This window comes from Medicago truncatula, chromosome 6, assembly GCF_003473485.1.
Source record: "Medicago truncatula cultivar Jemalong A17 chromosome 6, MtrunA17r5.0-ANR, whole genome shotgun sequence".
In the NCBI taxonomy this organism is placed as follows: Eukaryota; Viridiplantae; Streptophyta; class Magnoliopsida; order Fabales; family Fabaceae; genus Medicago; species Medicago truncatula.
In genome coordinates, this window is record NC_053047.1 from 30,114,977 (window position 1) to 30,127,859 (window position 12,883).

At 34.7% G+C, this 12,883-nt stretch overlaps 2 protein-coding genes across 2 annotated transcripts; one reads left to right on the forward strand and one right to left on the reverse strand.

Moving 5' to 3' along the window:
* Positions 1-324: 324 nt before the first annotated feature.
* LOC25497159 (signal peptide peptidase-like 2) lies at positions 325-7,424 on the forward strand. The gene is made up of 14 exons (XM_013597021.3): positions 325-579; positions 1,890-2,048; positions 2,167-2,278; positions 2,869-2,988; positions 3,121-3,272; positions 3,380-3,562; positions 3,805-3,839; positions 4,306-4,462; positions 5,012-5,065; positions 5,406-5,498; positions 5,588-5,730; positions 6,251-6,321; positions 6,489-6,572; positions 7,013-7,424. Exons 1-14 carry the CDS (start codon positions 433-435, stop codon positions 7,132-7,134), a joined length of 1,632 nt encoding a protein of 543 aa, XP_013452475.1. The 5' UTR covers positions 325-432; the 3' UTR covers positions 7,135-7,424.
* Positions 7,425-9,180: 1,756 nt separating this feature from the next.
* LOC25497158 (probable zinc transporter protein DDB_G0291141) lies at positions 9,181-12,265 on the reverse strand. The gene has a single exon (XM_013597020.3). It carries the CDS (start codon positions 12,189-12,191, stop codon positions 9,474-9,476), a length of 2,718 nt encoding a protein of 905 aa, XP_013452474.1. The 5' UTR covers positions 12,192-12,265; the 3' UTR covers positions 9,181-9,473.
* Positions 12,266-12,883: the final 618 nt, after the last annotated feature.

The window sequence follows — 12,883 nt, forward strand, 5'->3', positions numbered from 1 at the left end:
TTTTGCCTTTAATTTTTTTAAGTTTCTATTTTAATCTTTTTAGAAGAAAAGTGAATCAGTGGTATTTTATGTTGTATTTAGTTTATATATTCATGGATCAAATTACTTCAATATAATATTACACCAATGTTTTTGTCAAAAAATATAAAAATATTACACCAATGTTACATAACTTGATATCTTTTTACTCATTTTTAATTTGTCTTTAAAATTATAAGTTTATATCATATAAACCGTTTATGTCAAATTTTATAATCATGTGTTCATTTTTATAGAACACCGTTAATTTTAACCATTCTTAAAAAAAAAAATATATATCAACTTGTGTTGTTGTAGATCAAAATTGGAAGTTCATTTTCCAAGAAGCAAAAGGGAAACTTCTCTCTTTAGTTTCATACATGATGACTTGGTAATAGATTCATCAAATCTTCAATGGCTCCAGAAAAATTTCTCTGGTTTATTATTACACTTTCTTCTCTAATTCTACTTCTCACTAAAGTTCCTTCAGTTCTAGCTGGTGACATAGTTCATGATGATTCAACTCCTAAGAAACCCGGTTGTGAGAATCAGTTTGTTTTGGTAATACTCTTCATAAAGTTTGCTTCTTTTTTATTTTTGGTTTCTGGGTTTTTTCTCTTTTTGTTTCTTAGCTAGTTTCAACTTTCAAGCATGTTTATGAGGGTTTAGAATTTTAGTTTTGTTTGATTATACATGTATTTTATTTGAGATCAAAGTTTAGTTTAATTGGTTACTGATTGGTCACATGGTTAATTTTAATTAGTGTTTGATTTTTAAGATGAAAGCTGTAAGATTTGATTTTGTATCATGTGAGATGTTAGGTGATTTCGGACAAAAATTGACTTCAGCTCTTCTGGTGCCAAATTTTGTGGGTTGGTCCATACATAGCTTGCTGCTCTATGTTAGGTTATTTTGGACTAAAATTGACTTCAACCTTTCTAGTGCCAGTTTCCGTGGGCTAGTCCATAACCTGCTCTGACTTTAAATGGGCTCCACTAGTGAACGGTGAGATTGATCCCTTGGATTAGTTGGTCTATGACCGGATACGCGCCGACGCCGACACTGCTAATAATTTGAGAATATCAAATAATTCAGTGTAATTATATGTGTCGGTGTCGGACACCGGGACACGCCTAATCCGAGGAGCGTCTCTTCGTATACTTGGTTCTTAAGCCGGATACCAAGTTTTCAAAAATAATAAAAAAATTGACTTCAACCCAAAATTTCATTAGAGGTTAAGGAGTAGTTATTGATTTAGATTCAAAAAGGGGTAGTTAGTGATTAATCAATATGTTCAATATCGATGAGTGTTTGATTTTGAAGTGAAAACTTTAGGAATTGATTTTGTATGATATGAAAATTGAGATGATAGGTTATTTTTTACTGAATTTGACACCAACCCTTGATTTTGTTAGAAGTTTAAAGTATCAGTTATTGCTTTAGATTGAAAAAGGTTCACTAATTTTTACATTCAAATATAAGTCCTTTTTATTTAAATTAAATCTTAACGAAATCCAATTTAGAAAGTCAAGTTCATTCAACCTGAAAGGGGTTGCCTGGTGGTGTAGGTTAGGGATCTGGAGTGTGCTCCTCACTAAGTCTCAGGTGCGATCCTCTAGGTGCTAACAATTCCTGTTTTAGGTTAGTCCATATAAGGTTTTGCTCTGACTTCAATTAGTCTCCCACTAGTGGATGGTGGGATTGATCCCCTGGATAAGTCGGTCTTTGAGCTGGATAGTTTAAAAGAAAAAGTTAATTTCATTCAAAATCACATTTATTGAAAGCCCTCGAATGATAAACTCGTGTGGTGATTATTTATGCAACATGTTATATGTTATTGTTATCAACATTGTGATGATCATCATCAACAGGTGAAAGTGCAAACCTGGGTCAACGGTGTAGAGGATGCAGAATTTGTTGGCGTGGGTGCAAGATTTGGCAGAACAATCGTGTCTAAGGAGAAAAATGCTCGACAGACACGGCTTGTTCTTTCAGATCCTCGAGATTGTTGCAGCCCTCCAATGAATAAGGTTCTTTCTTTCTTCATGTATGAGAGTGTTATTTTGTGGTGTTCTTTGATTTTATCACGAGATATGGTAGAGTACTTAATGTTACTAGTTCAACTGTGTCATATAATGAAACTGCTAGATTGTTGGAGATGTCATCATGGTGGATCGAGGCAACTGCACATTCACAAAAAAGGCAAATTCTGCACAAAATGCTAATGCTTCGGCTATCCTCATCATAAATAACCAGAAAGGTATAAAAAGTTCCAAGTAAACGCTATGTTTGTCGCAAACCCAGACAACCTATGCATACGTTGTCACATTTGCCCTTGTACTAAAGAAACAGAATTTGAAGTCCTTGACCTGTTATCTGTTTGTCACATTAATCCATGGTGAGGGACTAATATAACCCACCAAACATTGGTCAATGACTAACGGGATCAACAGAAGCATAGGTTGAGATCTTTCTTTTTTTTTTGTTTCTTTAGTGTCAGGACTAATATGACTGCATGCCGAGGTTGTTTTGAGAATGAAAATTAGAGTTTACACTTTTCCCTCTTATTATACTCTTTTTTTGCAGTGTTGTCAAATGGCAGCACTATAGTGCTATAGCTTAGAAGAATTTGAACAGCTCGCTATTGTTTTGTGATAAACTATTTGTATAAAGTGTTTTCAAATAGCTTCTATTGTGAACAAACTGCTATAGCGCGGTAGTATTTGAACAAACTGCTATTTTCTGCGTTCTGCGATTGACAACATTGGTGTTTTAGTTGTGGAAATATCTAATACACACATGTTTATTTTTCTTTTCATGTCAAATTTCGTAATTGTTGTTCGTTCACAGAGCTTTACAAGATGGTTTGTGATCCTGATGAAACTGATTTAAGCATACACATACCTGCTGTTATGCTCCCACTAGACGCAGGCACAAAACTGGAAAACATGCTGAAGAGTACTTCATCTGGTGAGCTTCCTTTATAATCTATTTTGTCTCTTTGGCATATTTTGTGGATAACCTGTAGTTTCTATTTAATAGAGTTAATTAAACGATTCACGCAGCATCTGTGCAACTCTTAAAAGCTTTTCCTTTTTACAGTGTCGGTTCAGCTATACTCCCCACAACGACCAACCGTTGACATAGCCGAAGTGTTTCTTTGGCTGATGGCTGTTCTCACCATATTGTGTGCATCATATTGGTCAGCGTGGAGGGCCCGAGAAGCAGCTGTTGAATATGATAAGTTATTAAGGGTCAGTTTCTCTAATTCTTATAGTATTTCCTTAAGCTGGAGATATGTTTGTTCTCTAAACATGTTGTTGATCCTACGACTACTTACTGTCGAATCTTGTTTTTACAGGATGTTTCAGATGAAATCTCAAACACTAAAGATGTGGCCGTCAGTGGAGTTGTAAATATGAATGCAAAAGCTGCAGTTCTTTTTGTTTTAGTTGCTTCGTGCTTCCTGTTTATGCTTTACAAATTGATGTCGCCGTGGTTCATTGATGTTTTGGTTGTTCTCTTCTGTATTGGTGGGATAGAGGTATTGACTATGATTATATCAGTCTAAAATTTTAAATGTACGCATCTATTAAAAAATTGTATTGGAACGTTATGTCCATGCAGAAGAAGTACTTAGATTAACATCTATCACATTACATGTGTGCACTTTTATGAAAAATCTTAAGTTTCCTTCACCAAATAAAATTCTGTTTATTTCGTACCTTTTCCTCATGTTATCTTCTGCCTAGCCATCTCTAACCATGTGTTTTCTTGTATCTGCAGGGATTGCAAACTTGCTTGGTTGCACTTTTGTCAAGGTCTGGTATATCATCTTTAAATGCTATTTAGTTATAATTTTTTTTTTAGAATTTATTGAATTTGAAACAATTCCTGTTTGATGTAAAGATCAGATTGGATCTTGGGGAGAGATGATATGCTTGTTTTATGACAAACTAGTAGGAAAATTCCTTGGGTTCATTGAGGTTTAAATGTCACGAATATTATAGGATAATGGTACTGTAATACCTATTTTTTTTTTTTTTTTGAAAGATACTGTAATACCTATTGTACTCCTGAAAATACATCTAAAGGAAATTAAATGTTAATCTCTTGTTTCCTTAGATTTAAGTGTGTCATTTTCAAACCTGAATGCTATGCTGTAGAATGTTTGAGTTTACACGATGCTTTCTATTATATCCTTTTCAACGGAATTTTTCAACATTTCCTCCATGATGTTAGGTTTGTTCCACGTGTAGAAGAAACTAATTTTGTTTTCCTGTGCAGGTGGTTCAAGCATGCTAGCGAATCATACGTTAAATTGCCCTTCGTAGGAGCTATCTCATACCTGACTTTGGCTGTTACTCCATTCTGTATAACATTTGCCGTTTTTTGGGCAGTTTATCGAGACAAATCATTTTCCTGGATTGGTCAAGATATACTTGTAAGGATAAACTTTTCTCATCAGTCTTGAGTTCTTATCATCTCCTCTTCAGATATATCATGTAGACAATATAAATTTAAAGCAAAGCATTATTTTTCCTTTATTTATCTTAATTTTTCAAAGGGGGAAGGGTTTAGTTGTGTTTTACATAGTAAGTTATAGTCGAATTGATTGGGAGCACCCAAGTTCAACCCCTGACTGGAACAATCCTTAGCCAAATTTTACCTACCTCCCAGCCGAACACCGGATTACTAGGCTTTTATCCCCTAGGAATCGAAGAGATCCATTTGTCTCCAGTTCTACTATATACCATAAGGGAAGAATGTGCTTGTGGTGAAAGCAATGTTTGTAGAACCATTTTCCAGAATGTACTACATCATAATCATAATATTTCTTATCACAATTGTATTAGAGTTAATAAACTTTTCAATAAAAACACACACACACAAACTCATGTTGTTTATATTGTTTTAGATTTTATACTTGTAATGATGACGGCTAGGTGAGTGTCAATTTAATGGCTATTTCTTTTGTCATTTAATCTAACAGGGAATTACGCTGATTATTACAGTTCTGCAGATCGTACATGTGTCTAATCTCAAGGTATTTATTAAAGCTTACATAATCATTGTACTGTGGCTTTATGTCAAACTTGTTAAGATTGTTGAATTCGGTTACTTTTCTGTGGTAGCCAGTTTTTGAAGCACTTTGATATTTACTTACTGTTTTGATTCAACAATTATTTTAAGCATCTTATGTACGAAATAACTGAACTAGAAAATGTTAAACTTGTGTGTTACACTGCTTCTACTTTTCGCACCTGTTTGTGTCGGTAAATATTCACATCTACAATTTGTCACATTAGAGTCTGTTATGTCATTAGATGTTCCTTTTATGAATAAATAAGATACTAATGTAATGCTTTGATTATTTTACAAAATAGGTTGGTACAGTTCTTCTCAGTTGTTCCCTCCTTTACGACTTATTTTGGGTGTTCGTGTCGAAGAAGTTTTTCAAGGAAAGCGTGATGATTGTGGTTAGTATTACAATTCATTCTAATTCACGATAATGATCGACATTCTATGTTGTTGCTACTTATAATTTTCCTTACATTACACGCTATAGGTAGCCCGAGGTGATAGAAGTGGAGAAGATGGTATTCCAATGTTACTAAAGTTTCCGCGCATTTTGGACCCATGGGGTGGTTATAGTATTATCGGTTTTGGAGACATCCTTTTACCTGGAATGCTGGTCGCGTTCTCACTCAGGTTTTATTTCGATCTCTTTTTTCAATTTGTCCCTGCATGTGTTAAGTATATCTTCTTAGACTCAAGATTCAATTTTTGTAGCGACCGCTCCCAATTTTTATGGATTGGAGTTTTTCAGAGTCTGTTTGGATTGGTTTGTTTGAGTTTGTCTATTGAACTGTTTGGGAGAGCTTGTAGAAACATTTTATAACATGTCCATAAGCTGTAAGCTGTTTGCAGCTTATATCCCATAAGCTCTCCATAATAGCAAAATGAAAACAGCTTATAGTTAACATGAAAATAGTTTGAATTTATTTTCTATTTTGTTACAAAAAATGTTTATGCATAAGCACTTATATGATAAGTACTTATGCTATAAGCGCTTAATTAAGTTTCTTATCCAAACAGGGCCTAAGTGAATTTTTGTAATTCACTATTCTAAAAACAAATGGAAGAGCTAGGCTTTAAACTACAGTATTTTTCCACTTCAAATTGTCAGTTTTTATGAAAAAGCTTTCCTGATTGACGATACATGTTGCAGGTATGATTGGCTGGCAAAGAAGACCCTTGTAAGTGGATACTTTTTGTGGGCAATGTTAGCATATGGCTTTGGTGAGAATCAACTTATTGACTCGAGAATTATGCTTTTTTTTTTTTTTTTATACAAACTATATCATAACTAAAACATTAAAATGCATTTTTTGTTGACTTAGAAGTTACATGATGATTGATTGAGCAAATACATACATATGACTTGACTTTTATTCCTAATTTTTTAGGTCTTCTAATCACTTACGTGGCGCTAAACTTGATGGACGGGCACGGACAACCAGCACTGCTATACATTGTTCCATTTACTCTAGGTAGTTTTTACGAAACAGATCATTATTTATAATAATTTTTTATCAAGGAAAGAATGAATTCATTTAGGATCAATGTTTTAAAAATCCAATTGCCTGAAAAAAAAGTGTTTTAAAAACCAAACAGAACCTTTCGGTTCAATCAATTGAACCGAGAACCAGCCAGTTTGCTGGTTGGTTTGGTCCCTGTTACAATGCAGTCTGGTTGAACAAGGTTTGAACTGCAGTTGGTTAAGCCAATTTTCATATTTTACATTTTATTTTACTTTTTTATTCGTTTGTTATCCGATTAAACCATGGTTGAACAGATCGAACCATAACCTGAAGGTCTTACTGGTTCGATCGCTGATCTTGTTTTTAAAACAGTGTTCAGGATGTTTCTGAACAACTTGGAAGTTAAATTGATTATAGTAGGGTGCTCATAGTTTTATGCATCAATGTAGGGACCATTATTGCATTGGCACAAAAGCGAGGAGAACTAAAGATTTTGTGGAAGAGTGGCGAACCAGAAAGATTCTGCCCTCATATCAGACTCCATAACAGTGGAGAATCAAGCCCCGAATGATATTGTCACTTCAACCTATTTTGATATGTTCTGTCTATGTAAATACATGGCTGGTCTTTTGAGACACGAAAACAACACTTTCAAAGGCTTAGCAGAATTTTATGAAATAGTTTAGATTCAATATAATGTCTATTCAGAAAGTTCTACAAATCGATAATTACTGTGAAACGTGCAGCAGCGGGGTTTAGTCTCAGTGTTTTTACTCTTGATTTTTTTTTTTTGAAACGGACTCTTGATTAAATATCAATTTGTAAAATTAAGTTTAATTAAAAGAATTTGCTCCAACATAATTATGTTTGAATAACTTCTCTCAAATTCATCTTTCATCCAAGCATCTACAAATTGATAATTACTGTGAAATGTGCAGCCCGGTTTAGTCTTGTTTGAATAAACTTTATTTTGCAAATTTAAGTTTGATAACTTCTTTCACAAGTTTGTTTGGATTTTACTTACCATAAGTATACTTGAACGTATAGTTACCAAAAACCTGTATGACTTTTATATAGTTTAAGTTTTGGGTAAAATGGTTATTGAAAATCTCAAATGACAAAAGAATGAAAAAGTATCAGGACCTTGCTTTTGTGTACGTTTGAAGTCAAATTTGGTAGGTATAAACTGGTAAGGTAGATGAAGCATTATAATTTGTAAAAGTCAAATTTGGTTAAGCTAATCGACTTTATAGTTTAATATGGTGTAGATCAATCATTGTACTCCTTTCGTTTACGAGTAACTTGGATTTTTTTAGATAAATAATCAAATCATCAAATATTAAAGAACAGTTAAAAGAGGGATCAAATACGTAACTCGTTTACATGTTCTTTAATAATTGATGATTTGATTATTTATTTTCTATTCCGTTACTATATAAAAAAATTGGAGCATCTATAATAGATAGATTACTATAATAAAAACATAATTGAACAATTGAATTCAAAACTATAAGTTTGAATTTACTTTATTTATCTACCTTTTGCACTTTATTTACCGTCTATTTTATAAGATATAGACACAGTTGATAGATTAGTGAAATCCATTTTAATAAATGAACCTCTGCTAATAGGTTCAACTAACCTTTCAGTTGTGCATCTCTCTTTCATAAACAGACATTAAATGAAGGTTAAATAAATGTAGCGAACCCGGACTCCAAATCATACCACGATTATGATCTGCAAAGAAAATCACAAGATAGTCTGTAACATGACAACGCAGCAACCACAATACAAGGAGAGCAACACACACATAGGACTGCAATGGGTCTTAAGATTCTTACTAAATTGTTCTTATTTTTTGAGACGAGGATGATAGAAAGTTGGTGAGGAAGGAGAGCCAGGATTTGTAAGTAAATTTGGTTTTTGAAGGGTTGATTTCGACGTGAACATTAAATATATGTAGTATGCCACAATGGCTGCAAGTAGAGATCCTCTCCATTTCCAAGGATAAATAGCAATGTCCATTACTATAGATTTGGTGTATAAATGTCTAATTAATGTCACATATTCTAGAAATATGTGTATTTATATCATGTATTTACTACAAAACTATAGTAATGGAAACTGCAATTTATTTTAAGAAATGGAGAATATCTCAACTCGCAAATAACAAATAACTGCCAGTAAAATCAAATTAAGAGCTTGGATGGAAGTCCTTGATGCACTCTATCAAAAGGGGCGGACTCGGTTGTCACCCGAGTTCGATATCAGGTAATGAAACAGTCAATACTTTAAAAGCTAGATCTAATCAACTGGTCGAATCAAGAACTTACCAGCTCGTCACTTGATTTGATCCCAATTGCCCTGTAACATAATTGAATCAAGGTCGAACCGGTTCAACCGTAGTTGATTTATATCATTTGGTTCAATAGTGGTTGAGCCGAACCATAACCAGCTCTCACTAGTTCAATCACCGGTTAGTTTTTAAAACCTTAGCTATACTTTAGCTATCTCTCAATTGAACATAAATTAATCTAAAAATACTTTTCTGCTATGACAATGTGGGTAGAAACCAAAAAAAGTAAGATTTACTGCAATTGCATACAGTTTAAAAACATGAGTAGAACAATATTTACTATGGCATAAAAATGTAAATGTTTATATTCTTTTTGAAAGCCTATGATCGTGTTACATTTCTGTACAAGTTACAACTCAGCAGCTAGTTGGATCCCAAAAAACAGATCACATAACAAAACCAATTATCTAAGAAATGAAAACAGACAGAAATTTAAGTTGTAATATCTATCTTCAAACATTCCAATGATCAGAAAGTATAATCCTGTTCCAAATAGTGTGTATGCATGCATATTCACTAATCAAAGATGTGATAATTACAATCTCTAAACAATATTATCTAACACATTCCACCTGCATAGTTAAATCTTTTATTCCAGCATTGTGCAATAGATGTGAAACCTGAGACTTCACCGATATCTTGTCGGTATCGGTTGCGACATGTAGATGCAGTGTCCCTACTACATCTGTATTTGTGAAGCTCCATGAATGGAATTTTTGAATTCCGTAAACACCCTTTATCTTCAAAACATCGGATAAGGAATCTTTCAGATCATGCTCATGTGCCCTTGGAACTCTTTGGAGCAAAACTTCGGCTGAGTTTCTGAGTAAAGGTATCACTGAGGATACAATTAAAACTGAAATGAAAATTGAGCAGGCTGGATCAGCAACAAGCCATCCCTTGTATTTGATTAATAGTGTGGATATAACAACACCAACACTCCCCAATGTGTCTGCAAGAACATGTAAGAATATCCCTTCCATGTTGTGATCGATGTGGCGATGACTGTGCTTTTTGTTAACAGGTAACGCATCATGATTATGATGGTCAGCATCATGGTGCTGATGGTCATGGTGATTGTGATCATGACAATCACTACTATGGTCGTGGTGCCCTGCATGATGATTATGGTCATGATGGTCGACATGGTGATTATGATCATGGTGGTCGTGGTCATGGTCATGGTGACCGGTGTGGTGAGCATGTTCGTGGTGGTCATGGTGGTTATGATGGTCGTGAGGGTGTTCATGGTGGTCATGGTGACTGGTGTGGCTATGATGGTCGTGAGGGTGCTCATGGTGGTCATGCTGCCCAGTGTGGTTATGATGGTCATGACCATGCTCATGCAGTTTGTGTTTTCGGGCATCATCGTTATGATGCTTAAAGCTCTGAATGCTGCGATTATCGGCAAGGAACTCAACTTTCTTCTCATGACTAGAGTGATTATGATGTCCAAGATCACTGGAGCATGAAATATCTTTGCAATCAGTGGAAACCGAAATGAATTCTTGGTTGCTTTCATGTCTTTCATGATGATGGTGGGAGTGATCGTTATGTAACTCCGAGTGTGAATGCGAATGTGAGCATGATCCACCAGACATTCCGTGAGCATGATGATGCTCCTCATGAAAGAATATCAAACCAATGACATTCACTACAAGCCCTCCTACAGAAACAACCAACAAACTATTAGTCGAAATCTCTTGAGGATCCAATATTCTCTCAAACGACTCGACCACTATCAATGCTCCAACAAGAACCAGAAAAACAGCATTAGTATATCCCGACAGAACCTCAAATCTACCCCGACCATAGTTATAGTGATTATTCGCAGGCAAACGAGATATATACGAAGCATACAACCCAATTGCCAAAGCAGCACAATCAAACAACATATGACACGCATCCGATATCAGCCCAAGACTATTGCTCATAAACCCAGCAACAAACTCCACAACCATATACCCAGCATTGATCAAAAGAAAAAGCGCAATTTTTCTCGATTTCCTCTCGCTTAATATATGTCTAATAGGCTTCATAACCATTTCACTTAAAAACTGCGAAGACTCGTCTTCAAAACCAATTCCATTGGAATCAAAAGGATCCAAATCTCTAACAGCCACATAGAGCAATAAACCACAAATCAACAAACCCCAAAGTGAAATATTAGGATAATAAAAAAGCTCCAATATCAAAGTACACATAAACATCACCAAAAACTCTCTTTTAGAGTCTTTAAAACTCAACAAATCATCACCACCACCACCACTACTAAAATAATTCTCACTCAAAAGCACGCCGAAAACAACAGTATTCGCCAATGGCCAAACCAAATTCCCGAACGCAACACTATCTTCCCCACTTTCATAAACAAAAAAACTAATCACAGCAGGAACAAATAGCACAATTGTAGTGAAAAAAAGCGTAATCAACCGAACCCGTTTCCGATCCAATTGCTTAAAACTACCATAATCATCAACCGAAACACATTGTTCATAACAAGCAAGAAAACCAGCCAAAAATGGTAGCAACAATTGCCAAACCTTAACACATTTATCAACCCCATTTCCACCAAATGGAAAACACTCTATCCTATCCCATCCAAATGACAACATAAACAAACCCAAAAACAACGACAAAAACCCGCGAATTTCAACCCAACCGAAACTATTTCTCCGATTTCTTTGAAACCGACGAGCTGCCACGGTCCCCATAAACTCCGCGATAATCATCGAAGCAGTACCGCAATATCTCAAAGCCGAAAACCGTAACAGAAATACCAAAGCCAATAAAATCGACTTGCATATCAAAATTCTCTGCTGAGAGTTTGTGATTGATGAAAAACTGAAAAGTAATAATTTTTGTTTGGATTTAACAAAAGGGTGCTTGGAAGAAGAGAATGAAAAGAGAGAGAAAGTGAGAGTAAGGAAAAAGGAGAGAAGTGAAACGAGGAAGGAAAAAGGGAAGAGAGAAAAGGAAGGTGAAGAAGAACGAAGGAAAGGGAAAAGGGAGTAAAGAGAACGGAGAGAGAATAGAAGAAGGAAGATGAAGGAAATTGATTTTGAATTGGATTTAGGGTTAGGGTTTGATTTGAAGGAGAATGATGAAGATGATGAAAGACGGTGTTTTGATTTGGAAGGGGTTGGTGTTGGGGTTAGGGTTGGGCTGGAATAGAGGAAGGTGGAGTTAGGGTTAGGGTTTGGAGTGGTGGTGCGTGGTGGAACGGAGAGACGGTGGGGGCGGTGTTGGTGGTGGTGGTGGAAATCGGTCATGGTGGAAAAAAAATATGAAGAATAATCAATAGAGAGTGACAGTGTTTGTTTTGAAGACTGTGCTAAATTTCAGATGTGATGTAATAACTTATGTCAAGTTGTTAACGTGAAATTTTAATTATTAATATTTTTAATTATTTATAAAAATGTGATATTTTGCATAATATTCATCGAGACAGATAATATTCTTTTATATGCTAAAATTTGTATTTATTTATTAGTTAAAAGAATATGTTTAAAGTAAATGATCTAAATGATACACATTGTAAAATTATGAAATATATTTAAAACGGAGGAGGAAGCATGTGTAAAATTCTACACATACATTCAATTATGTGTCATGTTTTTTATGGGAAAAAATTCAACTCATTTCAATAGGATTAGTCATTGATACTTCCTTCAAAAAAAAAAAAATTGTTAATACAAGGTGGTACATCAAGAAATAATTGGAGCTAGCTTTTAACACCATTGCATGTTCTAGTTTATGAGTTACATCATTTGCTTGCCTTAGACTCAAGTTTGTCTTATAGTTTGTAAAAAGAGTGTTAAATAGTTTGCCAACAATGAGGTATGATGTAGTCAAAGTCGCCATTACTATATTTATTTCCATTGAAAGCATCAACAACAATCTTCGAATCCAAGAAAAATTATTATTATCAAATCCTAACTAAGTTACCCACCGCAATGCTTGA